Source organism: Oryzias latipes, chromosome 8 (genome assembly GCF_002234675.1).
Source record: "Oryzias latipes chromosome 8, ASM223467v1".
Taxonomy (NCBI): Eukaryota; Metazoa; Chordata; class Actinopteri; order Beloniformes; family Adrianichthyidae; genus Oryzias; species Oryzias latipes.
Window position 1 is genome coordinate 19,076,991 of NC_019866.2, and position 23,996 is coordinate 19,100,986.

Below are 23,996 nucleotides of genomic sequence, written 5' to 3' on the forward strand. Positions count from 1 at the left end.
ATTAATGTCTATCTGTGAGGGAAATGTTGATATTAAATTCATTTGTATACTTTTAGGTCACTGTATGAAGGGAAAACCCCTCAAGATCCCTTAGTTCTTGTAGAGTTAAAACTAAATTGCTCTCAAAATATTGAGTAAAGTATTGTTTTTTATCATAGATTGTTTAATTGTTCTTTTCCCCTCTCTCTACTCTCGTGTTTTGTTTAAATAATAATAATAATAATTTATTAATTTTCGGAGAAGATTTGTTTTGAAAATCGTGAGAAATGTTTTGCTGGCGCGCGCACACTTGCTGGAGCGAGCACGTAGCGTCAAGAACATGACGTCAGCCGGCTACGTGCTTGAGCCTGCCTGAAAATGTTCTCCCGTGTTGTTGGATTTAGAAGGAGCGCAGGACTTTGCGGCGGAATTATGTCTTTTTATCCATGAAGAAAACAGCCCTCGTCTTCTTGTAGTGAAGTCTTTGCGGTCCCGCTCTTTCATGAAACTGTGATTTTTCCGGAGGGCTGTCTCCGAGGGGAAGTTTGACTGATCCTTTTTTCTCCCGAAGTGATGTCGAATCCTGGGAGTCGGAGGAACGGGTCCAGCATCAAAATTCGACTGACAGGTAAAAATACAAAGGAAATAATTACATGATGAATTGTTTGCAGTACCAGTTTTGTGGAAAAACTACCACCCCAGTCCACATATCTCTGCTGTGTTATGTGTAAGTAGTCAATCTGTCTCCTTTCGGTGCTTCTTTGCCCAAACATCCGGTTTTCTGTAGCAGGCTCAGCTAACTTGTTAGCAGCCATGCTAACAAAATTACCGTACGAGCAATTCATAAATTGACAGTTTTTGCTCGTTTTACGGCTGAGCGAAGTGAAAACGCCGCAATGACGAGCTGGTGAAACTGCAGCCTTTTACCAAGTCGTTGAAAAACTTAATTAGCTGCTCGGGCTAGTAGGATGCTAGCGCTAGCCTTTACAACACTGCAGTAAATGTTGACCACTCGTAACGCTCGCTAGCTACACCCATATTTGGAGGGTGGACAGACAACCGAGCCCCGTCGCTTCTGCTGAATCCTATGGGCTCTGTTACAAGAATGAGAGCTGACCTGCAGCCTCTCCAGACATTGATTTGTCTGTTAATATGACATGCTACCCTAGATTAACTGCAGCCATCGATCGTCTGGTGTTAGCTAGAGCTACACTCGCTGAACTTCTGCCTCCTCTGAAGTTTGTTCTTGAGGTATCTGAGATCTACTGTCAGGGTTAGAGCCTTCATTTACACTTTTTTTAAATTGATCTTTATAAATATTATTTTAGGCCAAAAAAGCTCCTATCCAGCAGATATTTTTAATATATTTGGTACCTATATAATAAATACAATAAAGACATGAAAAAGATAAGAAAATTAAAGCTCAAGATTGTGTAATCTATGGTTCATTTTAATGTTTTTAACTATGCAAAATTTTTAAGGGGCATTTTTATAATGTATAATGAATCCTTAGTTAAGAATTTATTACTTTTTGTGTGTTAACACACTAACATCACTGACTGGGACCGAATTGATCCTGATTATATTTTGGTTATTAAGGGAAATTATATTTGACAGGCAGCACCAAAGCAATACAATTTTTTCACGTTAAATGTCAAGGCCTTTAGATTTAGACTAAAACCTGACCAGCCTACTGATGGCAAATGTCAATTTATGACTTTATTTATGGATACTTATGTTTAATACAAATTTTAGTTTGAGACTATTGGATATATCTAAATATGTATGTATTATAGTTTGAGAACCACTGTTTTATTCTGTTAAAGACCCACTCCATTCATCTGTTGATCTATTTTCAAAGCATTCCCAGTGGTTTTTTAAATATGATTATGCCCATTTTAGTCAAAATCAAAAAACCTGTCGTTTTCTTTAGAGCTGCAGGGGTTCATTTGACATTTGCCTTTGTGTTGTGCCTAGGACTGTTGGCACAGAGTAAGCTCACCCCCACTTCCCGTCACCCATTTGTTTGCGCGCTCTCCCAGCCCCTTACATCCCCAACCTACCATTACTGGTGCAACAAAAATGGCGAGCAATATTGGAGCTATCCAGCTGTACAGTTTTGAGCCAGATGCCAGCTCAGACGAAGAAAAGAGAGCCATGCATGGATATTGTGGTCTATAAGTGGATTAATCAGAATGGAGCGGAGCAGGGAGACTGTTGCCTATCGACTGTAGCTTCTATGTCACAAGTCCAACCTCTGTCAAACTTTAAATTGTCTCTGACTCATTTTCTTTTCCACTCTATTTTACTCAGAATCAGACAAAACAGACATGTTTGATGGGAATTCTGCAGGGTAACCCTAAACTGGAAATGAACTTTTTTACTAATGTAGCAGAATGCCTGATTCAAAACTAAATAAGCACACACGCAAAACATCGTTGCCTTGTTATTTGAAATTTTATTTTTTATTTGAAGTGGTGCAGAAAAAACATTAGTGGAAATAAAGTGATTGCTGTTCCTGTGGAAGGTTTGCGATTCTCCTGAAGTGACATGGTGGTTTAAGTGGTTAGACACTTGCTGCACGTGTGTATTTCTATATCCTGTGTCTAAAGTCTGCATTCTAAGGGATTAGAGCAGATACATGCTGTCTACTAGAGCAAGTCTCACAAACCTGACCTACTTCTTCCCATAAAGCCTTTATATTTACTCCCCAAGGTGTCACTCATTCAAGCTGAATGTGAAAAAGAAAAGCCAGAATCTTTACAGTTGAGAGGATAGTTACAGTTAAGCTAAAAGTGATACAAAAATCAACAGAACCAAATATTTGTGTTTCACACATAAATTTAAAGTCAGCTTTAGATACAAAGATGGGGATTTTCAGTTAAAAAATGGCACATTGATCTGAGAATTTATGGTTGAATAAACTTCACAGCAATTTTACGATTTTCTTTCATGGAAACAAAACTTCACTTTTTTAGTTTTTGAAGTAAAAATTTCTTGTTTTATCAGCATTTCATTTTGTGGTGCCAATTTAAAACCAACTCTGGTTCACTTTAAGCGAAAAAAATGTGTCCAGTCTGAATACACCCAGAGGTTAAATTGAGTGTCTATTTTGTTGGTCCGTACAGAGTCCGCTTAGTCTGGTCCAGATAAAGTCCTGAACCGTGCATTTGGACTATATCTAGACTGACTTTACCCAGGGACTCATGTTCCGGATCAAAGCTTGGAAACAAAACCATGTGACTAAAGATCTCTTCAGTCATTGGCAAGGAATTACAACGGTGGGGCAAAGCAACGGGAGGCAAAAATGTTGGAAGTCTTGCGCTTCGGAGGCCTTGTCGGGATAGTTCAGTATTCAAACTTTATTTTTCACTGACCAATTTTCCCAGTCTGTGTCAATGTCAGGTAGAACACTTTACTGCTGCTTTGGTGTCTGGTCTGAATACACCCTGAATGGGTTTCAAAACCCCACCAATAAATCGGTCTTCATTATATCAATAAAGCTTATTTATTTTGCATTTACGTGAGTTTGATTGTTTAATTTAAAAGGCGCTTAAAAATAAAAAAAGCTGATTATTTTTATACAACTCTCTACTGGGAGAAAAGTGGCTAAACCATGAGCGATTGTCTTTTTATTTTTTTAAGTTGTTTTGTGATGGAAAAATGAAGAGTGTTTGTGTGCTGGTGAGGCGTTCCCTCCTGATTCCAGCCTAGACTCTGTCAAATGTTGTTTCCCCTGAGTTTGCCCCGCCTACACAGGTATTATAGGAATTTTTATTGGGTAAAGACTGTGCATTAAGCTGGCGGGAGCACTGTGCTGTCAGGCTGACCTGCTCTGTTTATTTTGCCAGACAGCGATTGTTTGGCCTACATCAAAAAGGCCTGTGATTCTGTGGAAGGGACTCGGGCAAGTTTGGGCCACATTTCAGAGACGCTGTTATTGTCTGCTTGCCGCCAAACAAGAATCTGATTGTCAATTCTCTCTCTGTGCCTTTTTACATCAGAAATAGCCTGTAAAGAACTCTGAAGTCTGAGAAACAGATTACAGAACCGCCTTGTGTTTCGTCTGAATGTTTTCAGTCAGCTGATCGTTTGGATGTTTATTAATGAGCAGCGTTGCGTAAGCAGCAGGATGCCTGACAGCCCACGGCCATTTTTACCCATGAACTGCAGTCCCTGAAAACTGCCCGAGATGTTATTGGAAACCTGCATGTGAGAACGCAGACGTCAGCAAAACTGGCCAGAGACTTCCTGCACTGAATTTATAGCCAACTCGCTGTTAGGAAGTACGGAAGATCAATCACACTGGCTCATATAGCATTCATTACCTGCTGTAGTCTAAACACAGCAGATTTCAAAGACAGCTTTTTGCATCTTCCTCTGCAAAAGACCTGCATGTCTGAACTGCAGCTGTAGTAGATTTGGATTGTAGATTATTGTAGATTTTCTGTGATTTCAAAGCATATTTTATTAATAACACGATAGAACAAAAAGGGGGAAAAGGGGGGGAAACAGGGTCTTTTTTAGACCCTGTTCTTATCAGTGCACAGTTTAATCTGTTTATAAAGCTTCATCTGTATGGCTTGCTGCATTTCTGAATCCATCATTTTGTTTTAACCGTGAACATCAATTATTATTATCAGCTCATTCACTAATGACTTTAAAAGGACACCAATAAGTTAGTTTTATGAATCACATCTTGTAAAAAAAAAAAGGTTTTAACCAAAAAAATAACATTTTATTAACTCAAACAGAAGTTTGCTTTAATGCAGGATGCTTGTTGAACATATATTCTCATTTATTTACTAAAGCTTGTCTTATTTAACTGTGATTAGTGCTTATGTGCCTCTTTTTTTGTTTTTTAGCATGAAACAAGTGGAAATGGCGAAAAACAACTTAAAGAGAATGCCTTTTTATTCATCGCGTTTGATGCCTTAATAACCCTTAAACTAAAACATCATTCACTATTAAAAAAATTCTGAGTTTCCTGCATGAAAAGAAACCCTCATTTTTAAATGTCGGTAGTATCAGGCTAACAAGTTAACACTGCTAAATCTAGTTCTTATTAGTTCATCTTTTGGTTTTTTAGCTTAGGAAAACATCCCAGTTCAAGTTTGCTGTTTAGTTACATGAAATGATGAAGAATGTAGTGATGGGACCTTTGGTTGGGAGCAACCCCACCACCCTTCCCGTTTCTGAGATCTCCGAGCAGGAAACTTGTTGCCCACCCAGTGGGTGAATTTTTTTCATCTGCTCCTGATTCACAACAATTTAAATAAAGAAATACTCAGAAATGCAATTTTAAGCTTAATTTTCTTTTGGTATGCCCTCCATCATCAGAAAAAGGCCAGAGGAACATCTGGTTTTTGTTTGAGCGAGTCTTTAAAACATCATCTGGCTTTGTCTCCTGTACTTTTGCTGATATATTTTCATCAATTCTTACTTTTCTTTAAATGATAAAACTGGAGTTATTTTTTTGTATTTATTTGCATTTTTGGAAAACCTAACTAGCCAATGCAGTTTTACTACAGAAATGTTCTTTTCCTTCGCATCTCTGATGTCTTTGTTGACTTTAATCACCAGGAATCTGCACACACCAGTGTGCTACCTAATGAAAATCACCTACTGCTTGTGGTTCAGCTTAGGTTTAAAACTATTTCAATAGCACACATTGTTAAAGATAAACTAAAACACCCCTGTTTTAATGAATTTACTTTTTTGGATTCAAAGAAACTCTAAATGTAGTTTGTGTTATCAGACAGGATTCGTACCACCTTCACTGCAGAAGGACAGAGTGGAAGCAGAGCTAATCCTGCAGCTTGGCGCTGTAGGTGGAGTTGGTTTGTGCCTTTTTAGAACTGCGATGTACCTTTTTAACAAGTGCTTTTTTTAAACCTGCAAAACACATTTCTTTTGGGCATCCATCCATCCACCCATCCATCTTCTTCCGCTCATCTGGGACCAGGCCACGTGGCCAGCAGTCTAAGCAAAGATGCCCAAACTTCCCACCCGGCCACTTCCTCAAGGCCCTCTGGGGGGACCCCAAGACGTTCCCAGGCCAGCCAAGAGACGTAGTGTCTCCCGTGTGTCCTGGGTCTTCCCAAGGGCCTCTGCGGAGTGGGACATGCCCAAAACACCGCCCCAGGGAGGTGTCCGGGGGGCATCCAACTAGATGCCCGAGCCACCTCAACTGGGTCCTCTCAATGTGAATAAAACAGCGGCCCTACGCTGAGTTCTTCACGGGTGGCCATGCTTCTCACTGTATCACTAAGGGAGCGTCCTGCCAGCCTATGGTGGAGCGCTCCTGCCCCACCTTGGACAGGTCCACTCCATCCACCCAGAGTGGGCAAACTGCCTTTGTCCAGTCAAGAAACATGGCCTGAGATTTAACGGTGCTGACCCTCATCCCAGCTGCTTCACACTTTGCCCCATACTTCCTCAATGCATGCTGGAGGTCCTGGCTCGATGAAGCAAAAGGGACTATATCATCTGCAAAGAGCAGAGAGGTGTTCCTGTGGTTCCCAAACCAGATCCCCTCCGGCCCCTGGCTGCTCCTAGAAATTCTGTCCATAAAGACTATGAACAGAACCGGTTATAAAGGGCCGCCCTGCCAGAGTCCAACATGCACCGGCAAAAGGTCCAATATACTTCGGTAACACAGAGACTGGGCACCCATCAGTAAGGCTTTCCAGACCCCATACTCCCAGAGCACCCTCCACAGGACACCACGGGAGACGCAGTCGAACGGCTTCTCCAAATCCACAAAACACATATGGACTGGATGAGCGACCTCCCACGAACCTTCCAGCACCCTAAAGAGGGTGTAGAGCTGGTCCACTGCTCCACAATTTGGCCATTCAATGAAAAGGATACATGTGCTTCAGGGACGATGAGGGTTAACCCTGCTCCAGCCTAGTTTTGCCTCACTTATTGGAAGCTGCAGACAGACGTTTCATGGCATTCATCATTTTGACAGTTTTCAGTAATAGCTTTTATTTTATCCAAATTTTTTAATTTGGCTCGAAGACTCCATCACTGATGCTGATTGTATTGGACTTAAACAATGGCATGCTTTTCAAAAAAGACCTGTTACTTTCACACAATCCGCTGTACCTGTGAACAGTCGGGATAGAACGCGGAGGCGGGATCATTAGGCGTAGAAATCCAAAGGGGATGGATGTAAATAGGTTAAAGAGAGCGGGGGGGGGGTCTTTTTGTGTTTGAAAAGAAGGAGTTTATTGTGGAAAACGGAGACTAATGAATGCGTCAGTGACTGAGCAGGATCATGTTAATTTGTTCATGAAAGCTGCACGTGCTGCTCAGATTTACGTGCCAGCTAGTCGGATTGAAAGCTAATTGGCCTCGACATAATACAAGCAAGTCTGGATGCTGGAAAGAGGTCAACGCTGCCACACGATGAGAAAATATTCTAGGATTTACAAAAAAGTTGAAGGCGAAAGTCAAAACTGTTTAAAAAAAAACCTCAACAAATGTGTTGACTCCAGTAAATTTAATGAGATTAAAGCTTTTAGGATTTTGTTTCGTCTGCAAAAGTTTTGCTCATAAAAAAGACTTTTCTTCATATTCCACAGTTGATTTCTCCTCAATGGCTTCCATCTAATTCAGTGGTTCCCAACCTTTTTCATGCCATTGACCGGTTTAATGTCAGACAACATTTTCACAGACTATGGAAGAATTTCTGTAGCATAAATAAAAATATGTCAATACCAGAAATGCTTTTTTTCATTTTCAAAATGAAGCTGGATTTGTTGACTCAAAATTAAAAAGAAAAAACAATCCGCCAAACTGGATTCTGTTGCTTCATTAAAATGATTAAGAAAATGGCATTTTACATTTTATTTTCAAAAAGTTCTTTAGTAAATGTTTGCAAAATTCAATTAGAAATATCTAATTTGACAAATAAATGGATTAACAGAAATCCTTTTAATTAATGATCAATCCTCCAAAATGCTTTTTCATTTTCTTCTTTAACACTGCATATTTTGTGACACAATTAAAGCGAAACTGCGTTCTCACCTAACTTTTGAGGATAAAGTTAATCTTCATCCTATGTAAAATATCTGCAGCTGTTTTAATTTGAGTATTTGTACTCTAGAGTTTGTAGGAACCATTAAATATGTTAGAGATTTTCCCCCAACCCATAACTGTCAAAGTGGAAGTAACAAAATCAACAAACGCCACCTTCAGCCGCGTCCCACTTTTGAGGTGTGACGGATAAGTACAAGGAAAGAACTGTTATTTTCTTATTATAATAGAAAACCAGAATCTACCTTTTTAGCAGCATCCTCATAACATCAGACAGCTGGTTACTGAATATTCTGCATTATTATTAATATGATCTGTGGGAACACTGTCAAAAGAAATCCATATTTGGAGTAAAGATTCCTGGTTTTTGTCTGTTAAATGCAGAGGTCTTTTATTTTGAAGTCAAGGTCTCTTGTTCTGTTTCCTCTCTGGCTCTTTTCTATTTTCTACATTTATTTTTTTGTTAACTTTGCTAGCTTTGGGGTTTCAATTTAGCTCCAAGCGCAGCCGCGATATGAGAAAGTATTTTCGCATTTTCGGCACGTGACCGAGCGACTTGACATGCGTCAGGAATAAGTCGGAAATGGTTGGGAGAATCCAGTAGTTTTTCAAAATAAAACTTCCTTCAGAATCAGATTAAAAGTAAAACAGAAAATATATAGCTTGTGTTTTTCTCTGCGACCCGTTACCAACTGTCTCATGGACCGTCTGTGGCCCAGGGGTTGGGGACCACTGCTCTACTTTCATAGTTTTGTCTTTGTATTTGCAAAAACACAACAGAGGATCACTCTGGCCCTTTTCCGGATGCAAATAAAAGAGGGATCAGCTAAATGAGTGCGTGTTTAACAGCTGTTTGGGTAGAAATAGGGGAATATGAGAGCAGAGACTCGCTCAGCAGAGGGCAAAAGTCGGAAAAAGATTCCCTTTCTCGCCAGCTGGTCTCATACCCGATTCTGTTCTTCAGGAACTGTATTGTTTCCAAAGAAAAGCTGATGTTCCTGTGTGGTATGTGTGAGTCAAAGGCTAGAGGAATAAAAGTTGTTGATGGGGAAGATGGAAGGATATCCTGCAGCCATTCTTGGTGCGTTACTCATAAGGAAATAGACCAGGCTGCACCAGACACACATGTGTCATCACATTTACAACATCTGAAGCCACTGGGTGACTAAATTCGTAGAGGTAAACGGCTCCAGAGATGAACAAGATCAGATTCAAATGATTTAGTTGTAAGATAATGGTTTTAGGCTTAAATTTAAGCCTTCGAACGAGTTTAAAGTTTCGCTCATTTATGGTTCACCAGAGTCCAGTTCTTATTTCTAAAGTCTTTGCTGAAACACAAAAGTCCAGATGAATAAGCGTCAGTAATAAGTACCCCTTACATCACCCTTGACAACACACGTTTAAGCAGCCACTTCCAATGAAAAGTGTATGTGAAGTCACGTATAGTCATGTTCGGGCTTCCATGTTCAAAACTCTCGCGTTCACTCAGTTACACATATTTTAAAGACCGTTCTCGGGATCTTTGTGCAAAATGCTCATCCGCTTGTTGAAAGTTAGACCAGTTGAACTTTGACCAGTCAGGGACTTGGATTTGGTTGTAACCAATGGCATCCCTTTCAATTCATGGAAATGCCAGTTTTGCACTTTGTTCCTGGCTGGAATTATATGACACCAAATCTTTCATTCAGAATAGAGCTGTGAAAGAAACAAGACTGAAGCGAGATTCATGACATTTGCACCGCTTTAACATTTCGCACCAAGCCTCTTCCAACTGTAGGTGGCGGACATGTGCTTAGAGACGGTAGCAAAAAAATGAAGAAGCAGCCCCTCCCTGCTTGTCCAGTGTAAACACCATGGACAAAATTCATGTTCAAGAGTGCACAACACAAGCCTGGTGTGTCCATAGCTTGACTGTTAGAATTTAAAAAAGTAAGTATGTACTGTGCAGTTTGTGTGGGTATCTTCCGGGCGTCCTATGGGTACTTTCACCTGCCCACTTCATGTGTGCAGCATTACAATGCAGTCATTAATAAGCTAGTACACACACACCTTACTAGACTCTAGTTGCTAGAGTGTGGTGTAAGGGCACTGTACGACAGCATCATTTGTGTGTCACAAGTGTGTGTAACTTACACAATACTTACTTCAGACAGGACAATGGTCTGTTCCATTGTCATGACGTCCTATAAGGTAGCCATATGAGCCTTAAGGGAACTGCAAGACACACCTGCATCAGCTCCTGTCTACGACCTTCCACAGCCCGGACAACCCAAAAACTCCAACGCACCCTTAAGGGTCAAACCTCCTACAGATGCATGTGACTAAGGCCCAAAGCTTATCTGATCTCTGCTGTGCCTGGAAAGGCTGCAAACAGTCTGTGGGTAAATGTGGAGCTGTGGTTATAAATTCAGCAGCCAGAATACTAGAAAAACTTTCTGGCTTTCTTCTTATTTTTTTTATTTTTTTTATCTGTGTGTGTCTGTGCTTTTTTTGGAATAGGCTGCCACCGAACAGCTGTCTTGAACCGTGTGACTTTTTTCCGGTGGTTTGGTCTGTTCACATCCTGCAGAGTGGACATAGTCATCAAGTCTTTGGCAAAAATGATGATGAACATTGTAGTTATGAAGCCGTTGATTGTCATTTGGATCTTAAAGGTTTATTTTTGTTCTTGTGTAAAAATCTTATTTTTTTTAATTTTTGTATTTTGTTTTAGTTTAGAGAGGATAAGTGTCAGACGTCACTCTTGCTGTGGGCGGCGGAGTGTGCCGTGATTCTGAAATGATGATTTATTGTATTAAACTCCGTCTGTATTCACAAAAGAGGTTCTTCTCGTTATTATTCTCACATTATTCTGAGCAGCAATGATACCAGAATTCATCCCAGCAGCCCACACGCCGTGGAATCAGCCACATAACTGTGCCTTTTCTTCTCTTGCAGTATTATGTGCCAAAAACCTCGCAAAGAAAGATTTCTTTCGTAAGTAGTTTTTAATAAATTATTGTAGGAGTCTTTTGCAGTAATAAGCAACACTTTAGATTGAAAAATTATTGCTAATAAACCAACTTTTTTACTTTTTTTGCAGGCCTTCCAGATCCGTTTGCCAAGGTGGTGGTAGATGGATCGGGTCAGTGCCACTCCACAGACACAGTCAAGAGCACACTGGACCCCAAGTGGAACCAGCACTATGACCTGTGAGCAAAACAACTTTTTGTTCCTTCACAGGAGTTTTAATGAGATCATTTGGTCACAACACAGAGAATGTTTGTGTTTCTACTTTTTTTAGACACTTCTGCTTTTTTCCAAAGGTTGCCAAGGAAAGAAATCTGATGAACTTTGTTGTTTCAGCTACATTGGAAAGACTGACTCCATCACCATCAGCATATGGAACCACAAGAAGATTCACAAGCGACAGGGGGCGGGGTTTCTGGGTTGTATACGACTGCTTTCTAACGCCATCAGCAGGCTAAAAGACACGGGATGTAAGTCCTATCCAGTTTGATTTTTTTCCTTTTGTTTTTGTCTACACATTTTCTAATGTATAAAAATCTATATTTTTACTTATTTCAGACCAGCGACTAGATCTATGTAAGCTTAACCCCTCTGACAGTGATGCAGTCAGAGGTCAGATTGTAGGTAAGGCTCTACACATTTATTTATTTATGCAACAAAAGTCCCTTTTTTTACTCCATGAGTTGCCAACATTACTATTAGGATATAAAGGCATATTTGTCTTTTTTTTTTTTCAACTGTTCAGTAATGGCAAATCATGGAACAAAAAGGTCAACCTCAACAATTAAGAACATACATACAAGTGATGCTAAAGTACACTTACATTCATTATGGTTGTAAACACTTCAAATTGAAGCGATTAAACAAATGTATTTTATTCATCCTGCTGCTCATTTACACTACAAAAAATGTGTTCTATTTTGCACCTGTATAATAATGTGTCTGTAGTTCTGAGGCATAAGGGCGGATATGAATTACTTGACAACTTGTGAGGACCCGACTAACAGCTAAGGGCAGGATTCTTGACCTTTGACTGGGGCTGCGCGATTTGAAAAACCTTGCAATGTGTGATATTTGTGATCAATATTGCGATGACGATATGACTTGCGATACATGAAGAAAAAGCAAAACTAAAACAACTCCTACTTCATTTCCTTTTACTGCAACAGTTTTATGTAAATCAAAGTCTACATAACTGATATTCCAAACATCCCTCGTCTACATGGGAGGCAGGTATTGAAAATAAAAGGGCTCCATCTGATTGGTCAAACGCGTAAAGAGCTATCTTTAATTTGTTAAATACTTCAAGCTGCCATAAGATTGTTTTGGCATGTGTGTAAACATTTCAGGTAACCATTTATTGCAAGGCTGATATTACGATGACCATAAATTTGAGATTTATTGTGGAGGCCTACCATGGACCCTGTTAGCCATCTTTAAAATGCCCTTTCATGAGTCTTAACTTTCCATTGGACACATTCCTTAAGGATATTCTGTACCTAATCTTTGATCGATTCCCTAAAAAGGCTAACAACATTCCTCTCCAAAACTCTAAAGACGTAGCTATGGCGAAGTCTCTATCAATGGGAAACAGCTTGGGGCGGATCTGAACCAAACAACATCTTAACAGTTGTTACTCTCTTAAAAGATGTGGGTGGGGTTTGTGAAATGTCTAGTTGCCAAGGAGATCAAAAAATTTGGTTTTGTGCATCAAACGTTAAACGGCATGAATCAAGCAGGAGACGTTATTGTTGCTGTGGTCTATTAACTCCAGTGTGGCTGCCATTTTGACTCCAAAGGTCATGTAGGGAACTTTAAAGAGCTGTTTATCACAGGACAGAGAAACATGCAGCATGTAACTCTAACTGGATTTTAAATCTAAACCCAGGAGTTAAAAAGAGGTTTCTGATTGTGGAACCAGCCATCTAGTGCTTACAGTTGAGAACTGATCTGGACTTTAGTTCCTTTTTCTTGGCACACTAGCGTTCCTCCTTGGTGCGTTCTGAATGGTGTGATCTGACCTGGGTTAGATCCCTCACCTTCTGTCTCCTTTTTCCTCTACTAGTACTTTAGAAACCACGGATCTTCTGTTTCTGCTTCAAAAAGGTTTTTCTTCCTCCTAAATCCACCCAAAGCCAGCATTTGGGTGTCTTTGTCACTGCTGTGGGGAACTTGTTGGATTTCTGCTCTTCAGCTTCTCATCAACTTCTAATGTTCAGACTAGAAAAGACCAAACTTCCTGTTTTTATACAGTCAGGACCATAAATATTTGGACAAAGACACATTCTTTCTAATTTTGTTTCTGGACATTACCACAGTGAATTTTAGATAAAACAACTCAGATGCTATTGAAGTGCAGCCTTTCAGCTTTTAAACACAATCCTTCCATTTCATGGGCTTGTAAGTAATTGGACAATTGAATTCCATGGTAGTGCATGGGCAGGTGTGGGCAATTCCCTTGTTATGTCATTATGAGTGAAGCAGATAAAAGGCGTTCGAGTTGATTAGAGGACTCGTGCTTGTATTTTGAAGATTTTGCTGTAAACTGACAACATGCTGTCAAAGGAGCTCTCCATGCAGGTGAAAGGAGCCATCATTAAGCTGAGAAAACAGATAAAAAACCATGCGAGAAATTGCTACAGTATTAGGAGTGACAAAATCAACAGTGTGGTACATCCTGAGAAAGAAAGAAACCACTGCTGAACTCAGCAACACAAAAAGACCTGGACGTCCTCGGAAGACAACAGTGGTGGATGATCGCAGAATCATTTCCATGGTGAAGAGGAACCCGTTCACAACAGCCAAGCAAGTGAACAACACTCTCCGGGAGGTAGGCGTATCAATATCAAGTCTACCATAAAAAGAAGACTGCATGAAAGTACATACAGAGGGTAAATGCTAAAAAGCATCTAAAAAAGCCAGCACAGTTCTGGAAAAACATTCTTTGGACCAGAATCAACCTCTACCAGAATGATGGAAAGAGAAAAGTATGGAGAAGGCGTGGAGATTGTTTGCAGTTATTTCATTTGTCCAATTACTTAACAAGCCTATGAAATGAAGGGATTGTGTTTAAAAAATGCTTTACTTTTTCACATTTTTATGCAATCTTTTTGTTCAACCCATGGAATAAAAGCTGAAAGTCTGCACTTCAATGGCATCTGAGTTGTTTTATCTAAAATTCACTGTGATAGTAATCTACAGTTTAGAAAGAATGTGTCTCTGTCCAAATATTCATGGTCCTGACTGTAGCTGTTTGTGAACAAACGTGTTGCTTGCTGCAGAGCATAAACCAACCTTAACATTTTGAGGGTGAATGTTAGGGTCACGGTCAGGTCACTGCTGAGAAGCTGGGAATGGATTTGTCGGTAGAAACCTCACAAAAAGGCAGAAAAATAGCTTTTTTCTGATAAGTGAAAGTCTTAATCTGTGTTCCGTCTTGGTTTCCAGTGAGCCTGCAGACCCGGGACCGCATTGGCAATGGTGGGCCTGTAGTGGACTGTAGAGGACTGTTGGAGAATGATGGGTGAGGAGCAGACAAACCTTTTAGGACAGTTTATCCTGCAGGGACATTGTGTTGCGTCCTGTCGAGTGTTTTTTTTTTTTTTTTTGTTCATGGGGAAGACTCAGTTTGCACTTCCCTCCACATAGGCCTGTTTTTGAGGGGTGTTTCAACGAAGAGCCACTGCCCTACTCCGACTCCACCGGTGCTGCAGGGGGGTGGAGCTGCCGGCTTGAATCCCCTGTTCAGGAGAACCATCTGCAGACGCAACGAATCCGAGGGCAGGACTCTAGAGGGCACGGCCACACCCCCCAGAACAGACCCCCCGGGCATCAACCGCCTGATCTACCAGAAGGATATGGTCAGTCTAAAGCATGAGGTCAAACATCTCTCAGCATTTTTTGACACCTGTGGTGAAATCCTTTTTGTTTATTTTAACAGAGCAGCGAACGACAGTTCAAGGCCAGGTGTACTTCCTTCACACACAGACAGGGGTCAGCACCTGGCACGATCCGCGGATACCTCGGTATGACTTCACTGGAAATAAGTGAGACCTGAGAACAAGCCGCTGCTGCTGCAGAAAAGAGTGCGACTCGATGAGGCAACAACATTGTGCTTGTGTGTCTGCAGGGACCTGGCCAGCGTGAGCTGCGAGGAGCTCGGCCCTTTACCTGTCGGCTGGGAGATCCGCAGCACCGTCTCCGGCCGCATCTACTTTGTCGACCACAACAATCGAACCACACAGTTCACAGACCCACGCCTACACAACATCATCAGGTATGTGCAAGGCCGAACAACCCAACGCCACCAAGTTCAGGAGCAGAACTTTACTGATTAACCAACCTTTGGACTTCTTAAAAGTGCAATTTCCCACTTATTCATACTTTATTTTACCTTCAATTGTTTTAATATTGTTGTTGCTTTTTGATGTTTACAGCTTTTAACGTACGGCGCCTTATTTGACTCAAGTCATTTTAAGGAGCCATATAGATAAACTGGAGTTGACAAACTGAACGCCCTGGCTAGTTCTCTGCAAATGTTTTGGGATTTTTTTTTTAGTTTTTATGTACCTAATTGTAATTTGTTTTGATTACAGTAACGAAAAAACTAGTGTAAAAAGTGGAAATTACTAATTTTAGGAGAAAATGTGAACAATATAAAAATACGATCTTAATTGGCCCATCTGCATAAATCTTCCTAAAATCTAAATCTAGAATTTATGCTTGGAACAGAAATCTAAGTTTCTGCTTTCAAAATAATAACAATAAATGCCAGTCTAACTTTAGTAAACATTTAGTAAACTGTAAAAAAAAAAACATGCTTAAAATTGAACAAAAAATAAATGTTGTTTTTAGGGTTGGTTTTTTGAGTACTTAATCTAGTTTTTTTATTGTTAGAAGTGTCTGGGAGCAAAATAATTCATTTTTATAATAATTTACTTATTTTTACATCCTAGCACTTAATGAGACAAAAAAAATCTCCACTGTGCTGATTTTGGGAAAAGTTTGGAAAGGTGTAACACAAAGAGAAGTTAAAACAACATAAAACTTTGTAAAATGTCTTTAATGTCTAAAAACATGGATTTCAATCTTTTTCAATTATCAAATAATTTTCAGTGTTGGAAGTTTTTTTCATGTTTTGTTTTTCTTTTTAACTTGTTTCAAATCTGGCTTTTTTTCTTTTCCACACGACTCTTGGTTCTATTACACCGATCATGCAGCCACATGTACAACAAACGACTGAGCTACACCTGAATGTGTCATTTACTTTCAGACATTTACAAAATAAGGTTTTTCCTTCATTTTTAAATAAAAAGAATGATTTTAGCAGGTAGAGCTATTGACAAAAAGCAGGATTTCCTACTTTTAAACTTGATGCAATGGATTAAAACAAAGTCCTGGACTTGAACTTGTGATCTGCTAATTATGAGCCCACTGCTGCACAGCTTAATTAATCAAGCTGACAGAGTAACGATCAGTGTCTGCTTGATGGAAACATTCTGAAGGAGGACCCTCAATCCAGTCAGTCTCCCAGTTCTGGATCTTTTCCTGAAACTCCACATTTTTTTCATTTTAGACTCACTTTGAATCTTGCCTTCATCATAGAACTCGGCCCACATCTGTCTGGCAGATGTGTTGAGTCTTATCTGAGTGTGCTCCTCTAACCATCAGCTGTGTTTATGGTAAAACTGAAAGGTGCTCCTCACAGAGATGTGGGCTGATTGTCGATCCAGCTGTCTGGAGTAACTGCTCGCTTTGCAGTGCTGCCCACTCCCCTGGCATTATTCCCACTCCGCTTTTCCATGCACTGACTTCCTGCTGCTTTCAACCCTCCAGCCAGCAATCCCAGGCCAAGGAGTCATCCCAGGTCCCCCAGATGGATGTGGGGGTTGAGGAGGGGGGAGGCGGAGGAGTGAGCGGGAACGGAGGAGGCGACGGGGAGGTGGCGGCGCGTTACGAGAGAGATCTGGTGCATAAGCTGAAGCTGCTCCGCCACGAGCTGTCGCTGCAGCAGCCACAGGCAGGACACTGTCGCATCGAGGTGTCCCGAGAGGAGATCTTTGAGGTGAGGGGGAGGCGCATGAGCAGGAGAAAGCTGTCCACGTGGAACATTACTGTTGACTATTCAGAAAATCGTTTTATATAATCTGTTAAATTCCTATTTTTATGGTAACAAATCCCTTCACAGCTTTTTCTGTCCTGGAAGCTGTTACACAGAAAAACACATTTAGAAAGGCACTTTTTTTTAAGAGAACTGTAAGATTTCACCAAAAAAAACTGATTTATTTAAAGCCCTTAAGTTTTAGTTTAACAAAAAACCTACAAAGAACACCAATATTGGAGGAGTGTTGCATCAAAATATAGTCAGAACAGCTAGTCACAAGTAAGTTAAAGGTCTCGGCTAAATCTGATCTGATGAGCTCGTCCTCGACTCTGACTGTCCAACTCAGATGAGAAGCAGCCATTTACCCTTCAACGCCAGTGTTGTTGGCAACACCTAAATAATAAACACCTTTTGACATCCTGTCACTCTCATGCATCAACGTAAATCAGCTGATTCTGACGCTGTGAAAAGCGACTGTTATGGTAGAAACAGTTTAAAGGGTTAAAGAAGTTGAATGAATGTAAACACCTGAGCTAAAGCCTCACTGTTAAAGGGTTGAAGCATGATCAGAGATCACCGGCAGAAACACTGAACGAATTTAGTTTAGATTCATAAGTTCATGATTCAGTTCACTCCTCCATTATTTTTTATCCTCAAACTCCTGATTTCTGATAAAAAACAATTTTTTTACCCAAATATTAATGGAAGGAATACTTCAAAGAAAGATGTTTTTATGGTTTGACGAATCAGAAATACGTAGAAATAGATTTTATTCGTTTTTTTTAATTGAACTCTAAGTTTAAGTGGATGATGCACTTGTTGATAGAATAAGTTACATCTATTGGATCTGTAAAAAGAGAAAACCTGCAGCTAACAAAAGGCCTGCAGAGAGCATTCAGGGTTTAACTGCCCTTAGGTTGTAAAATTAAAAAAAACTTTATCAGTGATAATTAAACCAATAAAGTTGCAAAACGAAAACATTTTTAGCTGCACAAACAGTTAAATAAAAAATGTTTGCCTGCTCTATTCAGGCTAACATTCAAGAGTTAATCTCCAAACTAATTCTGCTTAATGCAATGAGCTTTTAGCTGCTAGTTTGAAATAAATTATGATGACGACACAGAATGAATCTGCATGGAAACAAAAGTGGGTTTAGTTCTTCAGTCAGGATGTTTGGAAGATTCAGGCTTATCGTGTTTAGTTCCCTCTAGTGGCCACCAAAGCAATTTATAAGGCAGGATTTTTAATACTATCAAAAGGTCAGAAAAGATTGACATTGAGATGACATTTAAGCACTTGTGTGTTTGTAGGAGTCATATCGACAGATCATGAAGATGAGGCCTAAGGACCTGAAGAAACGGCTGATGGTGAAGTTCAGAGGGGAGGAGGGCCTTGATTATGGTGGAGTGGCGAGGTAAACATTTGTTGATGGTTGTTTATTGTATAAATATAAGCAGATGGCATCAAGCAGTTCAAATCCCATCAAATCTTTTTTTTTTTTTATTTAAACAGAAGGTTTTGTTAGCAGAAGTCCGTTTTCTGTTTTATTGTAGGGAGTGGCTGTACCTGTTGTGTCATGAAATGTTGAACCCCTACTACGGCCTGTTCCAGTACTCCACGGACAACATCTACACCCTGCAAATCAACCCCGACTCCTCCATCAACCCTGTGAGTTCCCTCTGAAGCCCCCACGTCCCGTCTGAGGGCCAGGATGAGGAGAATCCTCTGACTCTGTGGCTCTCTCTGCTTCCTAGGACCATCTGTCGTATTTCCACTTTGTGGGTCGTGTGATGGGCCTGGCAGTCTTCCACGGTCACTACATCAACGGTAGCTTCACGCTGCCATTCTACAAGCAGCTGCTGGGCAAACCCATCCAGCTCAACGACCTGGAGACCACCGACCCGGAGTTGCACAAGAGCCTGGTCTGGATACTGTGAGTATCTGTTACCTCGATAGCAAGCAGTTTAGTAGGACTTACTTTTGTTTATGGTCTCCAGTTTTAAGGTTTTTTTTTTTTTTTTTTTTGTCCACAGAGAAAATGACATCACTTCAGTCCTTGACCACACGTTCTGTGTGGAGCACAACGCCTTTGGGAAATTATCACAGCATGAACTCAAACCAAACGGCCGAAATGTTGCGGTCACCGAGGAGAACAAGAAAGAATACGTCAGGTGATTACACACTAGCGCTTTATATATGACAAACGGGGGAAGGATCTGCTTTTTCCATGAGGTAAATAAACTTGTTGGTGTTCCAGATTGTATGTGAACTGGAGGTTCATGCGTGGAATCGAGGCTCAGTTTCTGGCTCTTCAGAAGGGATTCGGTGAGCTGATCCCACAGCATCTTCTCAAACCTTTTGACCACAAAGAACTGGAGGTACGCGTCTCGTTTGGGTTTACATGCAACAGGAAGGCAAGACACTCAAACCCACTTTTCCAATCTGTCCAGCTAATCATCGGTGGACTTGGGAAGATAGATCTTGCAGACTGGAAGACCAACACCCGCCTGAAGCATTGCACAAGTGAGAGTAATGTGGTGCGGTGGTTCTGGCAGGCCGTGGAGGCCTTCAGCGAGGAGAGGAGAGGACGTCTGCTGCAGTTCGTCACGGGCTCCACCCGCGTCCCCCTGCAGGGGTTCAAAGCATTGCAGGGTGGGTCGAGCACTGGTTCACTCAGTAAACTCACTTAACCGTTGAATCAAAACGAACGCTTTAGTTTCTCCTGTTGATCTGAAATGAAACCAAAAGTCCTTAAGCTGCTTTTAAACACTTGGACTAACTTTGAACCTCAGTATCTTGCTGCACGATGAAGAATTTGTCATTAAGCAGAGCTTTGGCCCAAAATCTTTCCTCCTTCATGATTGGTAGCCCTTCTTACTTAATTTAATTTTGTCAGGCTAATTATTCTCATGGCTATTTTGCTTGTTTATTTTTAAGCCTATAATATTTCTGATCTGCATTTTTAAGTGGGAAAATGCAGTTTTCAAAACAGCAATTTTATGACTCATTTGGATAACTTTAACCCCTAAAAATTAAAACAGAAAAATATTTTTTTAGTGGCAAGTCTAGAGACTAAACGTATATAAAACTTTAAAAATAAACAAAATATTTTTCATGGATCGTTTTCAGTGCACCAAAAAAATCGCCTTTTCCTCATCAAATCTTAGTTATTTCATGTAAAAATAAACCACAAATAAGCAAAACGTGAAGCTAATATTTTAGTAAAATAGATTTTATTAGTTTATGGTTTTAATTCAACCTCAGTTTTAAATATAATTGAGTACTACCATAACTGAGATTAATATTTACTAAGAACTTCAAGTCCCACTCCAATCATTTATTTTAATTTATTGTAAAAGCGTTGCAAGTGTTTTATTTATTCATGATTATGGTGTTTAGCCAAAATCAAAACACTTGTGTTGTTTTCTAGGACAGCTTCTGCAGAGCAGCAGAGGGTCATCAGAAATTCACCTCTGAGTTGTGCAAATTAGTCATTTTCTTTCTGTATGTCCTCCCATCAGAAAAATGCCACACAAACATGTTTAAATCCCCAAAAACTCGATTTTTTTTTATTCTAACTCTTTAAAAAAAGAAATAATTGGAGATTTCTAGCAGAAAAAAGAAAAATGAGACCTTAACTTAAAGTTTTAACCCCTAAAGACTGACATTTCATAAAACATATAGATCTTTGGTTTTATTTCCTCATGGAGACTTTATAGTTACTTTGTTATAAATCTGAAAAAGTGGAATGAAACATTTGCTTTGGCTGCTCTTCTATGGATCGACTCCACTTTGTTCTCACATGTCTAAATGCAACAATAAGTCCTCTGTCTCTAAGCAAAACACCCTTTCTAGCATGTTTTTTTTCTCTCTAAAACGTTATATTTTGAGCCTCGATGATATGTCTTTAAATTTAGCCTTGTCAGTTCTGCTTAAAGCATAAGGAACCAAAACAAGAAAGATTTTAGATTGTGTCTCCAGGATGAATAAAAACCGGATCCATTTGTACATCTGACCTGAAGATCAGTTTGACGCTTAGCGGTTAAGACATGAGGATAAATGTGAAGTGTTGCTTTCTCATGACTGTTTGGTGTAAAGCGGCAGAACTGGCAGGACTCTTCTGTTCTGTTCTGTTCCTGGTTCTAACAAACGTCCAAGATCATTTTCCCTTAAAAAACAAAAAAACCTTTTTCTCCAGAGTGCCGTTTTCATCTGATCTGTTTTCCGAAGAAGAGCAGTGATAACTAGAATGTATCTGTGTAAGGCTCTACAGGTTCTGCAGGACCAAGGCTCTTCACCATTCACTTGATAGACGCCAACACAGACAACCTGCCTAAAGCTCACACATGGTGAGGATGCAGACGGTGCAGCTCTCCCCTCCACCTGCACTCGAGTGTGGACTAAAAAGTGTTTGTGTCTCCAGTTTCAACAGAATAGACATCCCTCCATACGAGTCCTACGAGAAGCTTTATGAGAAGCTGCTGACGGCTGTGGAGGAAACCTGCGGCTTCGCTGTGGAGTGACGTGTCCACCGGCGACTCTTCATACAGTCACGCCTGCACTTGCACACAACTGTGTCACATTAACACAAATACACACACCCTCCCAAAATGAAAAAGCCTCACGAGAACACCCACCGCCCGCGGTTCGCCGTGCGCCTCCGGACCGACGTGGCGGCGGGAGGAAGCACAGCAGCGTGAGGACAGGGCAGAAAAGTATTTTAAACCAATTTTCAACCCGTTTTGGAGAAGCATTTCTACCCTTCAGTTTTAACAAGCTATGATGTCATTCTTCTGAATGTCTAACCACAAGAAAACAGAACTTTTGTCGCACTTGAGTCTCTGGACTGAACCGGACAGTCACACGCCGGCCCGCCAGCGGAGACTTCGGAGCGGAGAACAAAGCAAAGAACTGTCTGAGCGACTGTAACTCATGCTTCACGTCTAACCACTTTGATGTGCGTTTTTATGTCCGGGTGCATGATGGAGAGTGTGAGTTGGTGTGAATGTCGATGTGTGTGTCCAGCATGGCGCTCAAGTTATGCTGTTTAAAAGACAAAAAAAAAAACGATCAAATGAGCCTGATCCTCGGTTTGGCGACCACTCTCATCCACTCTGATGTTTTATTATTTATTACTAAGTGATGACTGACCAAGCTGCTATATGCTCTACGACGAGCTCGTGCTAATCTGTTACCCCTCCACTGCTTGACGCTCAAGCAGTTCAAGCAATCCACAAAGTGGGTTTTATTGAATTGTTCCTTTTTTTAGCATTCATATCACTGCGGAGAATTACTCTGGCAGCGTATGATTAAAGTTGGTGTTTTTATATACCAGGTTACAATAAAGTCAAAGGGAGATTATATTCCCTGCTCTAATTTTTAGAAATCTAACTCAATTGATGTTCTAAAGGTGGATAATGTTCTTTTTTTTTTTTTTGTATCTGAATGAGCCTGAATCATGAAAACATAAAGGCACTTTTGGGAGTTTTTTATTTGTGGCATGTTTTCTAAGCCTTTTATTCATGTTACAATGCCCATCTTGCTGTCTTTTATCCATGACCTTTCTCTGCCCATCTTCTGTTCACTACAGCCCATTAAAACGCCATAAAAATGAAAAATCCCAAAAGAAGGAAATCAGTTTTAAAGGTGGAATAAAACACGGAAAAACCTTTAACTCTGTTGTGGATTGAAGACTGTTACAAAAGCATTATTATGATTTCAGACGACGTTTCTTTCTAGGGTCAGAGTTCACTGTGTAATGGATGCAAAGTATTGTAACTTACAATGTACTAAACATTTATGAAAAAATAAAATGTAAATAAGATTATATTAAATGAATTAAATTGAAAAGAAAATCTAATGTTGGCTTTTTTCATTTTTGATTTAGAAAATAATACAGAAACTGAGGAATTCAACCAACTATGGAATGAAAAATATATTTAACAGCATATTTTCATAGAAAGTGTTTTTTTTTTGTTTTACATTTGTGTAAAAACATTTATTTAATGCACATATTTTTTATTTTTTCAGAATTTTTCTTGTTTACAGGCCCAACAAAAAGCTGATTATAACCTGCTTTCATGAGTTATCAAATGATTCAAATGTTCATACAAACTTATCTGATTTGGAAAACATCATTTCTCCCCAATAATGTGATTTCCAGCTACTTGTACACCACTTGATCAGATCATGATTTTTTTAATCTGTGTGAAAAGCAAGAAAAGAAGAATATGTAACGACAAAAATCACAGTAAATGTCACAGTTTGAATGGAAAACAGATGAGAAGGAGCTTTCTGCACACAACTTGGAGGGCAATCCTTAGACTACAGATGTGACTAATTTATTGCATTAATTAGAACAAAGGTTGGGGGGGGGGCATAACAGAAGGGTTAAGTCTCTACATGCACCCAAACTTTGTAAGAAATTGGACTCTTAAGTGCAGGACTGGCATGCAGGAAACCTGGGTTTGATTCCAAGTGGGTCACAATGAGCAATTAATGGGTCAATGATCATGTTTACATTATCCAGTGAGGATGCTTGGGCAAAACCTCATACCCCATGAGAAACAATGAAACACGTCATGACGTCGCCCGGCCAACCAGGTGCTGGGGAACCACATCCCCTGATGGAAAGTGGGCTACTCGAACAAGATGGAAATGGACTAGCTGCGGGAACAAGGATCTGTTGGAATGCTACTACTCAGACAGGTGACATGCAGAGCAAATGGATGCTTCAAAACCCACAAAAGAACTGGAAAAAGCATGGAAGGTGAAGGTGACAGTGGTGCTCGTGGTGATTGGAACACTTGGGGCAGTAACCCTGAAACTGGAGGAGTGGCTACAGCAGATCCCTGGAAGG

At 40.2% G+C, this 23,996-nt stretch overlaps 1 protein-coding gene across 4 annotated transcripts; it reads left to right on the plus strand.

Moving 5' to 3' along the window:
- Positions 1–317: 317 nt before the first annotated feature.
- Positions 318–22,997, plus strand: smurf1 (SMAD specific E3 ubiquitin protein ligase 1). Of its 4 annotated transcripts, none has more exons than XM_023957737.1 (18): positions 318–607; positions 10,963–11,001; positions 11,108–11,216; positions 11,371–11,504; positions 11,593–11,658; positions 14,482–14,557; positions 14,683–14,894; positions 14,975–15,080; positions 15,164–15,310; positions 16,870–17,098; positions 18,448–18,551; positions 18,691–18,805; positions 18,892–19,070; positions 19,171–19,308; positions 19,395–19,515; positions 19,588–19,789; positions 21,402–21,486; positions 21,561–22,997. In XM_023957737.1, exons 1-18 carry the CDS (start codon positions 553–555, stop codon positions 21,658–21,660), a joined length of 2,217 nt encoding a protein of 738 aa, XP_023813505.1. In that variant the 5' UTR covers positions 318–552; the 3' UTR covers positions 21,661–22,997. The 4 variants fall into 4 exon arrangements, with proteins under 4 accessions (XP_023813505.1, XP_023813506.1, XP_023813507.1 ...); XM_023957738.1 differs by having other exon boundaries at positions 21,411–21,486; XM_023957739.1 differs by having other exon boundaries at positions 319–607; positions 14,975–15,059.
- Positions 22,998–23,996: the final 999 nt, after the last annotated feature.